Source organism: Nesoenas mayeri, assembly GCF_963082525.1.
Source record: "Nesoenas mayeri genome assembly, chromosome: 11".
Lineage (NCBI taxonomy): Eukaryota > Metazoa > Chordata > Aves > Columbiformes > Columbidae > Nesoenas > Nesoenas mayeri.
In genome coordinates this window covers 19375973-19389584 of record NC_137563.1, presented here as the reverse complement: position 1 = coordinate 19389584, position 13612 = coordinate 19375973, and the positions used below count along the sequence as shown (strand labels likewise).

General features: G+C 51.5%; 2 protein-coding genes across 4 annotated transcripts in view; both read left to right on the top strand.

Moving 5' to 3' along the window:
• Positions 1-6793, top strand: part of ARID3B (AT-rich interaction domain 3B) — a 28157-nt gene extending 21364 nt beyond the window's left edge. For 2 of the 3 annotated variants that reach the window (XM_080351441.1, XM_080351442.1), the window contains exons 5-9: positions 1697-1880; positions 3005-3264; positions 3459-3716; positions 5158-5259; positions 6367-6793. In XM_080351441.1, coding sequence (XP_080207567.1) covers positions 1697-1880; positions 3005-3264; positions 3459-3716; positions 5158-5259; positions 6367-6527 — 965 coding nt within the window. In that variant the 3' untranslated portion in view covers positions 6528-6793. The remainder of the gene's footprint in view (positions 1-1696; positions 1881-3004; positions 3265-3458; positions 3717-5157; positions 5260-6366) is intronic. The other variant, XM_080351443.1, reaches the window with a different exon arrangement.
• Positions 6794-11515: 4722 nt separating this feature from the next.
• On the top strand, positions 11516-12981 carry LOC308044722 (uncharacterized protein; the record flags this gene model as incomplete). The annotated part of the gene is made up of 5 exons (XM_080351590.1): positions 11516-11593; positions 11882-11965; positions 12095-12112; positions 12341-12578; positions 12683-12981. The coding sequence occupies 5 exons, from the start codon at positions 11516-11518 to the stop codon at positions 12979-12981; spliced, it is 717 nt and encodes a 238-aa protein (XP_080207716.1).
• Positions 12982-13612: the final 631 nt, after the last annotated feature.

Below are 13612 nucleotides of genomic sequence, written 5' to 3'. Positions count from 1 at the left end.
GAAGGCTTAGGACACCCCAACTTTGCTTGGTGCTGGGGTAAAAATGCTGGAGTATTAACATTTTGGGGTGGGAAAAAAACCTCAGCTCTTCCTAGAGACCATAGGAGGTGAATGTTTCCCTGCTTTTCGCTTGGGTGTGACTCTGGTTGCTGCGGCTCAGCCGATGAATGATAACTTCAGGCTGGTAACGCGATCGCTCCCAGCCCTCCGTGTGCCTGAAACGATGCTCTTAATCTTTGGAATGACACGCTGAGACAAAATGGTGGCTGAGGAAAACAAAACAAACAGCGAAGCGAATTGAGGAATTGCGTTTACCCAGGGTGGGTTTTTGGGAGGGACCAGCTCCTGGTTCGGGACTGGCTGGATGGATGGAGCTGCGGTGTGTTTAAACAGTTTAGAAACGTCTCTTTCACTGCTCCCTGAGGGAACTGTTGTCTCTGAAGTGCAGGAAGAGGATCTGATGTAGTTTGTGAAATTACTGCTTTGTGGGCTTCTCCGTCCTGGGCAGGGAAGGGGTTGTTTAGACAAGGCAAGGAAAAGAGGATATGAGAGATATAAAATGACGGGGCGTGCAGGCCAAGCCTGATCAGGTTGCTCTTTATGTTTTCTTACAGTTTAAGAGTTAGTAACTTGGGGAAATTGAAGGCAGCCCTTTTAAAGCTGAAAAAGTTTACTTATTCTACCCAACATCTCATTAACCTATGGGAATTGGCACCACATAACAGGCTTCAAAAAGAAAAGAGAGGAAAAAAAATACATGTATAATGAGGACATCTGCAGAGCTGAGCTGAACTCCTTTTCACTAAACAGAATAAAACCCATTTATAAGGGCCATAAACTGCTCTGCTTCGGGGCATTAAGCGGCTCGCTGGCTGATGAGCGGTGGCAGAAGTGTCCCCTGTGGGTTGGGGATTCCATAATCGTCCATTACAGCGTTTTCCTGGGAAGACTGGTGCTGGCTGTTGCGGTACTGCCCTCGGATGGACGGCGCTTTGATCCGGGACAGTATTTCCTATGTAAAATAAAAGCTTTGCTACATCAGCATGTTTTTTCTCCCCCTGCCCCTTCCTCCCCTTGCCTAAATCTCATTAGTTTGACCTTTACAAACCCCGCGCGCTTTATCGCTTTGAGGTGCTGCTAAAAGGTTAAAAATGAGATTTTCTCACCGCCGTTAGTGCACGAGATGACAAAACTGAACAGGATGGAGCTGTTTCCCTTCCTGCCCTGTCTGTCCTCACAAGGGCAGAGCAGGACCTTGTTTTGGGCTCCAAAAAGCTTTTGGATGCCTGGTGGTTCTCCAAGCAGCCGCAAGGATGCCTTGGCTGCTCAGCCCCTTCCTGAGCACAAATGATAGAGATTTTTATCTGCAATTGCCTTGGGAGCTCATAAAAAAAGTGATGCCTCACCCCTAGGACTGAATTGAATAGTCCCCGCTTCCCCTCTTTCTGTTTTCAAAGTCGCTCTTAGCTGCAGGTTTGTTATGTGGCTGATAATTGCTTTTACCTACAGGAAAGGATTTTTCATGGAAAGGACGTGCCATGTCGCTGCACTTCTCTGGCTCATTTACTCGCCCATCGAGAGGCCTCAAGTCAGGCTACAAATAGAGTTGCCTGAATTTCCTATTAGACAGAAGATCGATAGCCACAACCTGCCGGTTTTCTTGGCCTCTCTGACTCCGTGTTTCCTTCCCTCGTAGGAACCCCCATCAACCGGATCCCCATCATGGCAAAGCAGATCCTGGATCTCTACATGCTCTACAAGCTGGTGACCGAGAAAGGAGGGCTGGTGGAAATCATCAACAAGAAGATCTGGCGAGAGATCACCAAAGGCCTTAACCTGCCCACCTCCATCACCAGTGCCGCCTTCACGCTGCGAACCCAGTGAGTCCAGGAGGATGAGGACTGGGCTGGAAAAACCGCAAGTTTAATTTCTACTCTGCGGCCAGGGAGGGGCTGATAAGTTGTTCGCTTATCCCTGTCATCCAAAGCTTGCGGCTTTTCCTTTCTATTCCCTCTCCTCTCATTTTCCTTAGCGCTGATTCTTCCTGAACTCATTCCCCTTCCTTCCGTACAATCTCAGCACTAATACACCGTTGCCTCATTCACTGTGTCTCCCTCCTCCTCTGCCTTTCTTGCCTCTTCAGAGCTTAGGAGGGTTTTGCTCTGTCTCTGAAGAGCACTTAGCACAGCGAGGAGGGAGGTCTCCTGATTTGTAGGCATCAAGTATGAACTTGATCATTTAAATGTCTGGTTTATCACTATCTAGTCATGGACACTTGGATTTGTCACTTGCTGTGGGGCTTGCTTTTCTGACCCCCAGTGCCTCATGTTGGTTAGGCAAGGAGAAAAAAAGGCAGAAAAATAGAATAAGCAGAGGAGAAAGAAAGGTGAAAGTAAACCTACTGTAAAATTTAAGCAAGAAGGCAAAGCTGTGCTTTAGTAAATTGAGCATGGGAGGCTGGGCTCTGGGAATCCACACCCAGCTCTTACGCAGACTCAGTTTTTGGAAGCCCTAGAGAGGGAAGCTCCTTGTCATTTTCCTTTCCGTGATACAAACAGACAGTCTCCTGACAGAATTCAGCAAGAGGTTCAGTGCTGCCCAGTACGAATGACTTAGACAAGGGTAATTCCTCAAACATCCTTCCTTGCATTAATATTACAGTCCAAGATCTTAATTCTTACCGTTTTCAATGGTATCTCAGTTGTAAAGTAATTCTGGATGATTCGCCGTGGTGTGTAACTATGTGCTCCCCTGTAAACACTGAGTAAACTCAGAGTTTCTTTGTGAGAGCCGTGCTTCACCCCCAGACTGCTCAATGCTCATCAGACCAAGCGCAGCGGCCGTCACGATGTGCAAAGACCATGATACGCAGACAAAGACTCCAAATCTGTAGAGGACCTCAGCCTGAAAGGCTTCCTGAACATGCTGCTTGTTGCTGTAGCCTATAATTTTGTGTTCTGTTGAGAAACCTTCTTGAATTTGCCTCTGCTCGCCTCTCTCCCAGGTATATGAAGTACTTGTACGCCTACGAGTGTGAGAAGAAGTCCCTGAGTTCTCCCGCCGAGCTGCAGGCTGCCATCGACGGCAACAGGCGGGAGGGCAGGCGGCCCAGCTACAGCTCCTCTTTGTTCAGCTACTCGCCCACCACCCCGGGGCCTCCTTCCCTCCTGTCTCCCCCAAAAATCCGCTTCCCCATCATCGGCGTCGCGCCGGGCAGCGGGACCAGCAATCCTCGGGTGTCTCCAGCAGCGGCTGTCAGAAAAGGTTGGCTACTTTTATTCACAGCAAAGGTGGCTGGGTTAAGAGGTGCAGGCGCTGAAACACAGGGCTTTTTTCTGTTTTATCCACATTGAGAGTAGCCACTTGGGTGGCTCAGAATATCCTGCTTGTTTCAACCTTTGCCCACTCACTTTAGGAAGGGCCGCAGGAGGGAACTAAGCGACTCTTTCCTTGTCTAGGTGACGGCGTGCCCTTGACCGTGTCTATGCCAAACCGTATTGCCGTGCCAGTGACCTTGGCGAGCCAACAGGCTACGGTGGCAGCGAGAGCAGCCACCCTGGAGCAGCTGCGGGAGAGGCTGGAGTCGGGAGAGCCCCCCGAGAAGAAGGTGTCGCGGATGACAGAGGAGGAGCAGCGGCTGGTCCAGCAGGCTCTGCAGCGCAACCTCTTCAGCATGGCGCGGCAGATCCCCATGAAGATCAAAATCAACGGCAAGGGTGAGCAGCGCCGTGGCATTCACAGCAATATTTTGTTGGCTTTTAAACCTGCCGCTGCTGGTTTTATTCTCTTCTTGTTGATGCATAATCCAGCAGTGTCTGAGTCCAGCCTGGCATCAGAAAGCTCTGCATCTGAGCTGATAAAACCCACTTGACCCACACAACAAGATAATGTGAGTTTCCTTCATGACTGGAGCTGTTAAACCTCCCCAGAACTTGCCTTGTGGGGAATTACTTTATTATCCTTTGTCAGGTGTGACAAGGTGGCTACAAAACCTCACGTATCTTGGGGGGGGCCCAGGGCTTTGAGCAAATCAGGTGATTTCTACCAACATCTGCTACAACCCTCCGCGCAGCCTCCAGGCAAAGAACTCCTGGCCGAGCTGGGTGAGAAGGTCACATATAAGCAGCATTCATGGCCTGGGAAACGCGCTCCTGAAATGCTTTTGTAAAAGGGGAGTCACCCTGCAAAGGTCACATTGTCACAATCAAGACTGTTATACATTGTGGCTTCAAAAGCTGATTTAAGTACCGTGGCTCCCTTACCTGTCCCGGGGGCTGCGCTTCCCTGGACAGCAAAGCCTCCGAAAATTTCAGGTCCAACAGCTGCTTCCTCCAAACCTTTTGATCCATTAAAATTAAAGGGCTCAGACCCCTTATTAATTGTACATGAGGATGCAGGCACAAGGCCAGGCAAGTTTGGCACGGCTTAGAAGAAAGGGAAGAGTTTTCTTGAGGCCTTTGCGAGCAATGCTGGTAAATGCTTTATTGAGATGCTTTGCCAGAAAAATATATATGGCAAAGGGTCAAAGCAGGTTCCCCTTTGAAGCAGCAGCAGCTTGCAGTGGAGTTAAATGGGATTGGGACTTCACATCACAGTTCCTGACAGCTGTCTGTCCACCTAAACTTCACATTTACATAAAAACGTAACAGAAAAGGGCTACAAATTTTATCAAGTAATGTTCGTTCCCTTTTATTTTACCTTTTTTTCTCTCTACCCTGAACTTCCTAAATCAAAATGCTAGGAGTGATTTTAGTCTCTGCAAAGAGTAACAGGCTGCAGGCTGAGCCCTCAGGACTCAGTGCTATTCCCACCTTTGTTAGGTGACCGTGGACAAGTCTGTCCTGTCTTTCATGCTCTGACTTTCCCAATTGCAAAATAAAAATGATGTTGTGCTTTTGAAAAGCACCGTGTGAGCTTATCACAGCTTGATAGCAACATTTAGGTTAAATGTGAACAACATCCTTAGCATTCTTTACAGGGATGGTGGACTTGCTGCCCCAGCAGCCTTGAAAGGAGATAAAAAGATGTGTTTTCCATGCAATGCCAGAGCCTGAGCAGACTGTCTGCATAACCTCTCTCTGTTTTAATAGCCCGATGCCCCAAAATCACCGTGGGGTGGGCTGGTAACCTAATTCTGCCTCTCTTCTTTCTTGAAAGAAGACAAACCAGACTCAGCGGCAGCAGCAGCACTGAATTTGTCACCCAACGGCATTGGGAGCATCAACATGTCGGTGGAGATTAACGGCACGATTTACGCTGGTGAGAAAGAGCCGCTCCCGGGGCTGGGGCTGCTGGTGCAGAGCAGGATGATTCCTCTCTTTGATTGGTGGTGTGGGGTTTTTTGTCTGTGTGTTTAGTTTGGGGTTTTTTTTGGTCCTAGGCAGTGAGGATGAATGCCCTTTCCTTCTGGTGGAGGTGGTTGTTAGTATTTTCAAAATCTAAGGGAAAGGACTTCTCTAGAAGCATTAAAAGGAGTATTATCATTCTTCTCCTGCTGAGAAACGGCGTTACTCAGCTTTTCCTCGTGCATCTCTGGGATATTGTCCCCTGTGTTCTGCTCGAGTCGTTTCACCGCTGCAGGTCACGCACCTGCACCCTTGGACCTGGCGCTGCGGGGCAATGAAAGTTGCTTCTCTCCCCCAAAGTCTGGGATTTCTCAGGCCTCTGTAAGCAGAGGCTGCTGGAACAAGTCCTGGTGATCCCTCCAGATATCCTGGTTATCTCTGGTCTGTCTCCACACCTGTTCGGCTTGCGCCAAGCCTCTCTCTGTTAGGATGAGGTTTTTGGGGATGGATAAGCTGCATCTGGAATGTTGTGTCCAGCTGTGGCCCCTCAGTTCCAGCAGGACAGGGAACTGCTGCAGAGAGTCCAGCGCAGCCACCAAGATGCTGCAGGGAGTGGAGCATCTCCCGTGTGAGGAAAGGCTGAGGGAGCTGGGGCTCTGGAGCTGGACAAGAGGACACTGAGGGGGGACTCATTCCTGGGGATCAATATGGAAAGGGAGAGTGTCAGGAGGATGGAGCCAGGCTCTTCTGGTGACAACCAGGGACAGGACAAGGGGCAATGGGTGCAAACTGGAACACAGGAGGTTCCACTGAAATCTGAGAAGAAACTTGTTGGGGGTGAGGGTGGCAGAGCCTGGCCCAGGCTGTCCAGGGGGTTGTGGAGTCTCCTTCTGTGCAGACATTCCAACCCGCCTGGACACCTTCCTGTGTAACCTCATCTGGGTGTTCCTGCTCCGTGGAGGGATTGCACTGGATGAGCTTTCCAGGGCCCTTCCATCCCTGACATTCCATGATTCTTTGTACCCTCCTCAGCCATACCACCTCACCACCCCGCTAACCCTTCTCTTTCTCTGCCTCACAGGAGTGCTTTTTGCCCAGAAGCCAGTTGTCCACCTCATCGCAGGCTCCAGCACCCAAAGCTCCTGCAGCAGCAGCAGCAGCAGCAGCTCCCACTGCTCCCCCAGCCCTACCTCATCCCGCGGAACGCCCGGCGCGGAGCCCTCCACCAGCTGGTCTCTCTGACGGACGGCCCAGCCTCTGGTCTCACACTGGCCTCCGGCACCTCTTCCTCTCCTCGGGGAGGGAGCGAGCCGAAGGAGTCGCACAGATTACCTCATCTCAAGGAACCTGCTTTTGGGGTTGGCCAACGGCGAGATGATGATGTTGAAACCGTTCCATGCCAGCGAGTTTTTTCTTCATTGTCTGTTTGGCCAGCCTTTTTCTTTTGTTCTCCCCTTTCTTCCGCCCTTTTGCTTTTTGTTTTCTTCCTCCTCCTCCTCCCAGGATTTGCTGTGTTCCTGTTGGGGGGTGGGACATGGAGGGGGGGGACACATGCCTGGCGTTTTTCAATCAGGGATCGTCTCTAGGAGCTGCGAGTTGAGAGATGGCCGAGACGTCACCAAGGCAGGTGGAAAGACCTGGAGTTGGGGCAGGGAAACTCGGTTCTTCTCGAACCGGTACCCACAAGGACTTTTTCCCACAAAACAACTCTGTGTATTGACAATCCAAAGAGCCGTTACACACGTTAAAAACCTCGCGATCAGCTGCTCAGTTCTCCTGGCTGGTGCTGGCCTCTTCCCTATTGTTGCCTTCTTCAGGCTTTCAGCCAAGTTTTAAACACCCTTGACCTTGTCTCTCTCCCCTCAAGGAACTCATCTCCCTGACTTTGTGTTTTGATCCTCACAAAAGGGCTGGTGAGTGACTTCCTTCTCCTCCAGTGTCTTTCAGTAGCCCCAGAAGCTCTCCACAAGGTAGAAGGAATATTTGAAATCAAGTGGGGCGTGTGTAGGTATTGTGGTTAATGTCACACACACGTCTTTTCCTTGGGCTCTGTAAAGCCTCCAGGTGCCCGGTCCCCTTCAAATTGTACATGAGCAAAAAGAAAGTCGCTCCCTCTCAGTTGAGTAAAACCTTTTGCTCTCCTGGGTGGAAGCAGAGAGAAGGAAATCGAGCCCTTCCTTGTCCTTACCCCTCAAACCGCTGGTCAAAAGCAAAGGCCCAGCCATGTCTGGAGCCATGCAAGGTGACTTTAGTGACTCCAGGAGCTCAGGTCCTGCTCAGGTGGCCTCATTCTGTCCTCTCCTCCTCCCGGCTTTGCCCCAGCCTGGAGATCAGGTCCCAGCACCAGCCAGCCTGCCCTGGTGACGTCCTGCCCATCCTCCAGGCCCAAGTCAGGTTTGATTGAGCAGACGAAATACCTCAGATATGTACTTGTTGTTGGGGGTTTGTTTTGGGTTGTTTTGTTGTTGTTTTTATCTTTTTTTTTTGACCTCTTCAGGAAGTATTTGCATATCTTATCGCTTGTTTTTTTTAATACGTGGTTTTGCTGACATTGTGTTGGGGTTTTTTTAATTTTATTTTTAATCGTATCACCAGAGATGGAAAAAGAAGCTGAGTGAAAGAGCAGTGGCTTTCCCGTCCTTTGGGCTAAGCAGGAGACAACCTGAACAGCATTGTCCCAGGATATGTGCATGAGATGGGAGGACAGGGAGAGGTAGGAAAAGAGGACAAGAGTGGCTGTTGACATAGAAGATCTGTCCTTTATGTTGGACACGAGGGTGTTTGCAAAGTCCCTGCTCTTTTTCCAAGTTCCAGGGTCTGTGCAAAAGCAGTTTGCTGCCCCCAACCAGCTCCTCAGCCCTGCTGGGACGGGGTTATCCCCGACACAGCTTGTTCTGTCTACATTGCACGATTTGCCTTTGTGAGAGACACTGAAATAAGAAGCTACTCTCATTTTTCACCTGTGCAGAGGTGCTTGTGTAATGACCCCCTGAGCCAGTCGATATATTACGATCTTACTTAAAATCCATGTTATAATGTGAGAGGTTCAGCCTACTAAAAGCCAGTTTTCTGGAGTGCGGTATGAGGAGAGAAAGGCACCTTGTATCTGCTCCAAAGGTGAGCAGAGCTGTGGGGAGCCCGTAAACTTTGCAGGAGGGGCCGTACCTGTGTGCACCGCAGAGCCTAAGCTCAGCCTAGAAGCGTCTGTGCCTTCCTGCGAACAACGTAAGCCTGTCTTAGTGCTCTGGGAGACTTTACTGGTATGGGGGAGATGCCCTCTGCTTAGTGCTGTGCTCCCTGCTGTTTATTTTATGAAAAGCTGTTTATTTTATTTTAAAAGTATGGATTTTAAAAACACTGAGCCACAGGAAAAAGCCCCATCAGCAGCCTGAGGATTGGGCTGCAAAACATACATAGAAAATGAAATCACTAATCCTTCTTTTAAACTCTCAAATGTCAGGTTCTCCTTTTTAATCCCCCAGCGCTGCTGAGAGCTCATGGTAAGGCTTGTGTAAACCATGGGCAGCACCTCCTAGTTGCAAGAAGCTGCATGCTATCTAGACGTTAGTTTGTATACTATGGCTTGAATTATTGTGCTGCCCAACACCAGGAGGACAAGGGAAAGCGGCTGAGGGTGCACATGTCCCGAGATCGATGCTGCTCTGAGATCTCCCATCACTTTGGGGTGGAATAACAACCCCACAGCAGGCACGGAGAGGCTGAACTGCTCAGATTGTTGTTCCAGTTTCAGATTGGGTTTTGGTTTTCTTTTATTTTTTTTCCCCTTTTTTTTTGGTTTTCTTTTGGTGTGTTTTTTTGGTTTTGTTTTATTTTGATTTTTTTTCAATGTTTTTGTGATTTTTTTTTTTATTATTATTATTATTATTTTTATTTTGGGGTGGGTTTGGGGGCTCTTTCCTACAAGCGGGACTGGGGAACTTTTTGCTTTTCCTTTATGCTTTCTTCTCTGGTCCTGGGGAGCAGAGGTTAGTAATGGATGGTTTTGCTGATGTATCACATGCTAACGTTGTGTTTTCTTGCACAGAAAGGCACTCGAATCACTGAACTGCTAAACAGCTTTGACACTACTAGAGTATTAATGTTTATAAGCTTTACACAACTAGACTGGAAATAGGGACTAACAGATTGTTTTGTATCCGATTCAGGGAAAGAATCAAGTCAGGATGTGTAACAGATACCTCAGTAAAAATAAGCTGCATCAATAAACTGGTCCTTCCTCAGTGACAAGGACCAGCTAAGTCAGACTGTGAAGTTAACCCTTTCCCTAAAGCCTGGCTTTGATCCTGGCACACGCAGGTTTTGCTGAGCTCCAGGTCTCCTACTGAGCTGCCAGGCTTTGGGGAACGGGGTTTTGGAAACCGGGCTTGTGGAAACCAGCAGCAGAGACGGGGCGGAGGAGCCGGGGGAGGCTGAGCGAGGGTGGTGGGTCCCCTCACTCCCCCGGCTCCGCATCATTTCACTCGACCGTGTTCGATTGTAAAGTACTCAGGGGTTTTGATACTGCGGGTAGAACTGTTCCTTGCGTGAAGTGCTCTGCTTTGCAGTGTCGCTAATTCTCTTTCAACTCCAGACCAGCGAAGGTTTTGCAGCGAGCAGCCAAACCAAAAATTAAAATAGCAAACGAGGAAAAAAGAAGAAAGAAATAAAAAATCCCCCAGCTTGCTTCCACGTGGCCTTTAGTGCTCCTGCGTCAGGGGGAGATTTGCCAGGTTTGATGCTAAAAAACAAGCAAAACAGAATAAAACGCAAACCTGCTCGTCCTCCTGCAGCAGGTCCCGGTTGGTGCTGGGAAGGCACGAGGACGGTGACCGTCACACCGCGTCCTTTGGCCGCCGCCTGCGTGGGTGCGTTTGCTCCAAACGCGTTCGCATCGGATGATGGTTTCTCACCAAACAGCTGCAGCAGCCTTGCTACTAGTTTTCTTACCTATTTAAAAAAAAAATAATAATTAAAAAATTAAAAAAAAAAGATAAAATAAGTAAATTTTAAAAAAAGAAATGTGATAGCCTAGGCGGTGGATAAATACCTCAACGTCTCCTTCCAACAAGTGTCTGTATATGTTGTTGTTGGGTTGGTTTTTTTTTCTATCTTACACGTTATCTGAATGTTTATATTCCAATAAACTTCTACCTCTTCACACGGTGACCCCACGAGCCTCGTTTGTGTCCGCGCCGCTTCGCTAAATTAAGATTTCGCTAAATTAAGAGGTCTCTAAATTAATATTGCCAACGCGCCGCAGGGGCTGCTGGGAGATGTAGTCTGCGGAGGCGCCGCGCATGCGCAGTTTTGTGGCTCGGCGGACTACACTCCCCAGCAGCCCCCGCGGTGCCTCACGTGGGCTGGGCGGACCAATGGGAGCGAAGGGGCGGTGGCGGGAGGGTCATCCGAACTTAGTTTTTCAATTAAATAAAGTTTAATCGAAAAAAATATAATGAAGATATTTGTAAGGAAGTGGGACGGGGTATTTTTTTTGTTCTCCATGAAAAATTACGGTGCCTTGTGGAGGTTCGTCTGGCAGTTTGCTTATTGTGCAGTAAAACAGTATTATTTTCATAATGGCTGGTGACAGAGGGTGACAGCTCCCACATCCCCCACTCCAAGCCCTGCCAAAGCCTTCGCTGACAGCCCAGAGCAAGGATGACAACTTAATGTGACTCTGGAGCTGACCCCGGGCACACACTGCCCCGGGGACACAGGGCTGGGGCTGGGTTGGTGGCCATCCCTTGGGCCACCTGCAGGGCAAGAAGCGTTTTGGCACCAAGAGCTGCTTTTGCATCAGTGCGGTGACCACCAGCTATTGGTACCTGGTGACCACAGAGCCATTTCATAACTCCTTCAGGGTCACCCAAGGGGTTCGGTGATGAAATGTCGCACCAGGTCGGGTTTGTTCCCCTAGGACTGGCCTCAGGGTGCAGGAACAGAACAGACTGGGTGGCACGGCCGGGCCGGTCGGTGTGGTCTGGGCACATTCCGGGCACCTGCAGAGCTTGGTGCAGGTGCCAAGAGCCACCGCGGTGCTCGCCGGGGAGGGGTCCTGCCCCGCTGCCTCTGGTGGAGCAGGAGCTGCTTGGGAACCGCGGTGGAGCCAGGGGACCTCGGAAGACCCCAAAGGTGAGGCAGTACCAGCGCCGGCACAGTGCCTGAATCGGCAGCGTAGATTTTGGCACAGCTATGTGCCACCACAACCGTTTGGGGACAGAGAGGTCCCCATGGTGGGGCTGGGCGCAGCCCTGTGTCTACAGCTCTCTAGACACGTTTTCTCCTTGCAGATGAACCTCCTCAGCCAGGTAACTGTGGAGCCATAGGGGTGGGCACCTGCACCCAGGTGGTGCCACCACGCTGCTGTGGCACCCGTCACCCACGGACCCCATGGATGGGACCTGCCCAGTGCTGAGTCTGAGGGCACAGGGGGGGTGGAGGGGGTAGGCTGCATGGGCTGGGAGTGGGTGCTCACAATGGTGGGTGCTACCAGAGGTTGGTGCCAGCAGGGATGCATGCTCATGGGGATGGGTGCTACCAAGGGTGGGTGCCAGCAAGGGATGGGTCCCGGGTGTCCCTGTCCCCTCTCCCCACAGGTGAGCGCCCTGCTGCAGACCCTGCAAGCCCCGGAGGGGCCGTTCCTCCAGCCTTGGCACTGGCTGAGTTCCTGGGTGCGACAGGTTTGGGGGTGCTGGCACGGGAATCCCAGCCAGGGGCTTGGGCAGGGAGGTGGCAGCAGCTGCACCGTGACACTGGTGCCATCAGTCCCCAGTGTCACTGGGGCTGACATTGGGTGTTTTTCCCTCCAGGTGAGCAGCTCCAGGCAGGTAAGTGCCAGCGTCCCCTCAGCACCCCACAGCATCCGTGTCACCCTTGGTTCAACAGGGCCAAATCCCATACGCCCTGCCCTTTCCTCATCACCCATGGGTGCTCAGCACCTGGAGGAGATGGCGCCTTCTCCGGGGGTTTCCACTTCCTTGAAGACCGAATCTGTGCCCAAGCCACTGGGAACAGGGGATGAGCCAGAGGGTCGGTGATGCTGCTGCTGTCCCCAGGCCATCGGTGGCCCTGAGACACAGCCGGGTCTGCAGGCGGTGGCCGGGGCAGCGAGCACCACGGCGTTCTTCCTCTGTGAGGGGCTGCTGGGCCAGCACTTCGACGTGGTACCCAATGGGGCGGCCACGCCCCAACCTGGGGACCTCTTCCTCTTCCCACTGGCCTCCGGGAGCCCTGGCTGGTGCGGCGCCCACGCTGGTGTGTACTGCGGTGACGGAGAGATCATCCACCTGGAAGGTGAGCCCCACCAGATGGTCACAATGTGGGGATGTCTGCATGGAAAGAACATGAGACACCGAGTCCCCTTCACCCTGCAGGCAGCTCGGGGACATCCCCATCAGGGATTGTGGCCAAGCATGGCAAGAATCACCTCCTGCGGACGCGGGGCCCGGCCAAGGTGCTGCGGAGGAAAGGAGGGCTGGATGTGGCCGCCCTGCAGCGGCGGGTCCGGGCGGCCATGGACCAGTCACTGGAATACAACGCCGTCACCTGCAACTGCATCCACTTCGCCCTTGCCCTGTTGGGGCTGGGCCAGCTTGCCGGTGCCATGGTGGGAGCCAGCATCCCAGGGGACTCTGAACCCCAGCCCAGCGTCACCACAGCCCATCTTCTCCCCCAGGTGTCTCCAGCGCTGCAGTGATGGAGGCGATGATGTGCCCAGGGGACACGTGGGGCTGGAGCATCCATCCCCAAGGGACTGGCATAGTGCTGGCAGCTTTGGCATCCCTCGTGCATGGCAATAAATGGTTTGCATGGAGAGTGTGTGGCAACCCTGTGAGATTTGTGTTGTTTCCACTTTCCATTTCCCAAAAGCCCCTTTCCTCAATGTGCACTCAATCTCTCCTTTCCCCTCCAGGAGCAGCTGCTCTTCGCTCCCTGGATCCTCCAGACACCTCTTTCCCTCTGTTTGGTTTGGAGCTGCAGCATCACTCAGTGCCCGGGCTGCTGGCTTGAGAACTGGCCCCAGGGCTGGAGCGGGTCTGGTTGGAGCCATCTCCGTTCCTGTGCCGCAGGGGTCAGTCCCAGGTGCAGGCAGGGGCTGGAGAAGGTCTCTCGGCTGGGAGGCCACTGCAGGACATGCACTTTTGCAGATGTCCTGCAGCTCCTCGGACTTGAGGGTGTTTCCAGCAAACTTACTCTAAAGATGCCCCCTAAGGGGGAACAAGGTGGTATTTCACTAGAGGAAACGGTCCCCATGTTACAGTTATTACAATTATTTCCCCAGAAGCTTCTTAATCTAAACATTCTTAATTTTATTCTTAAGCCAAAGC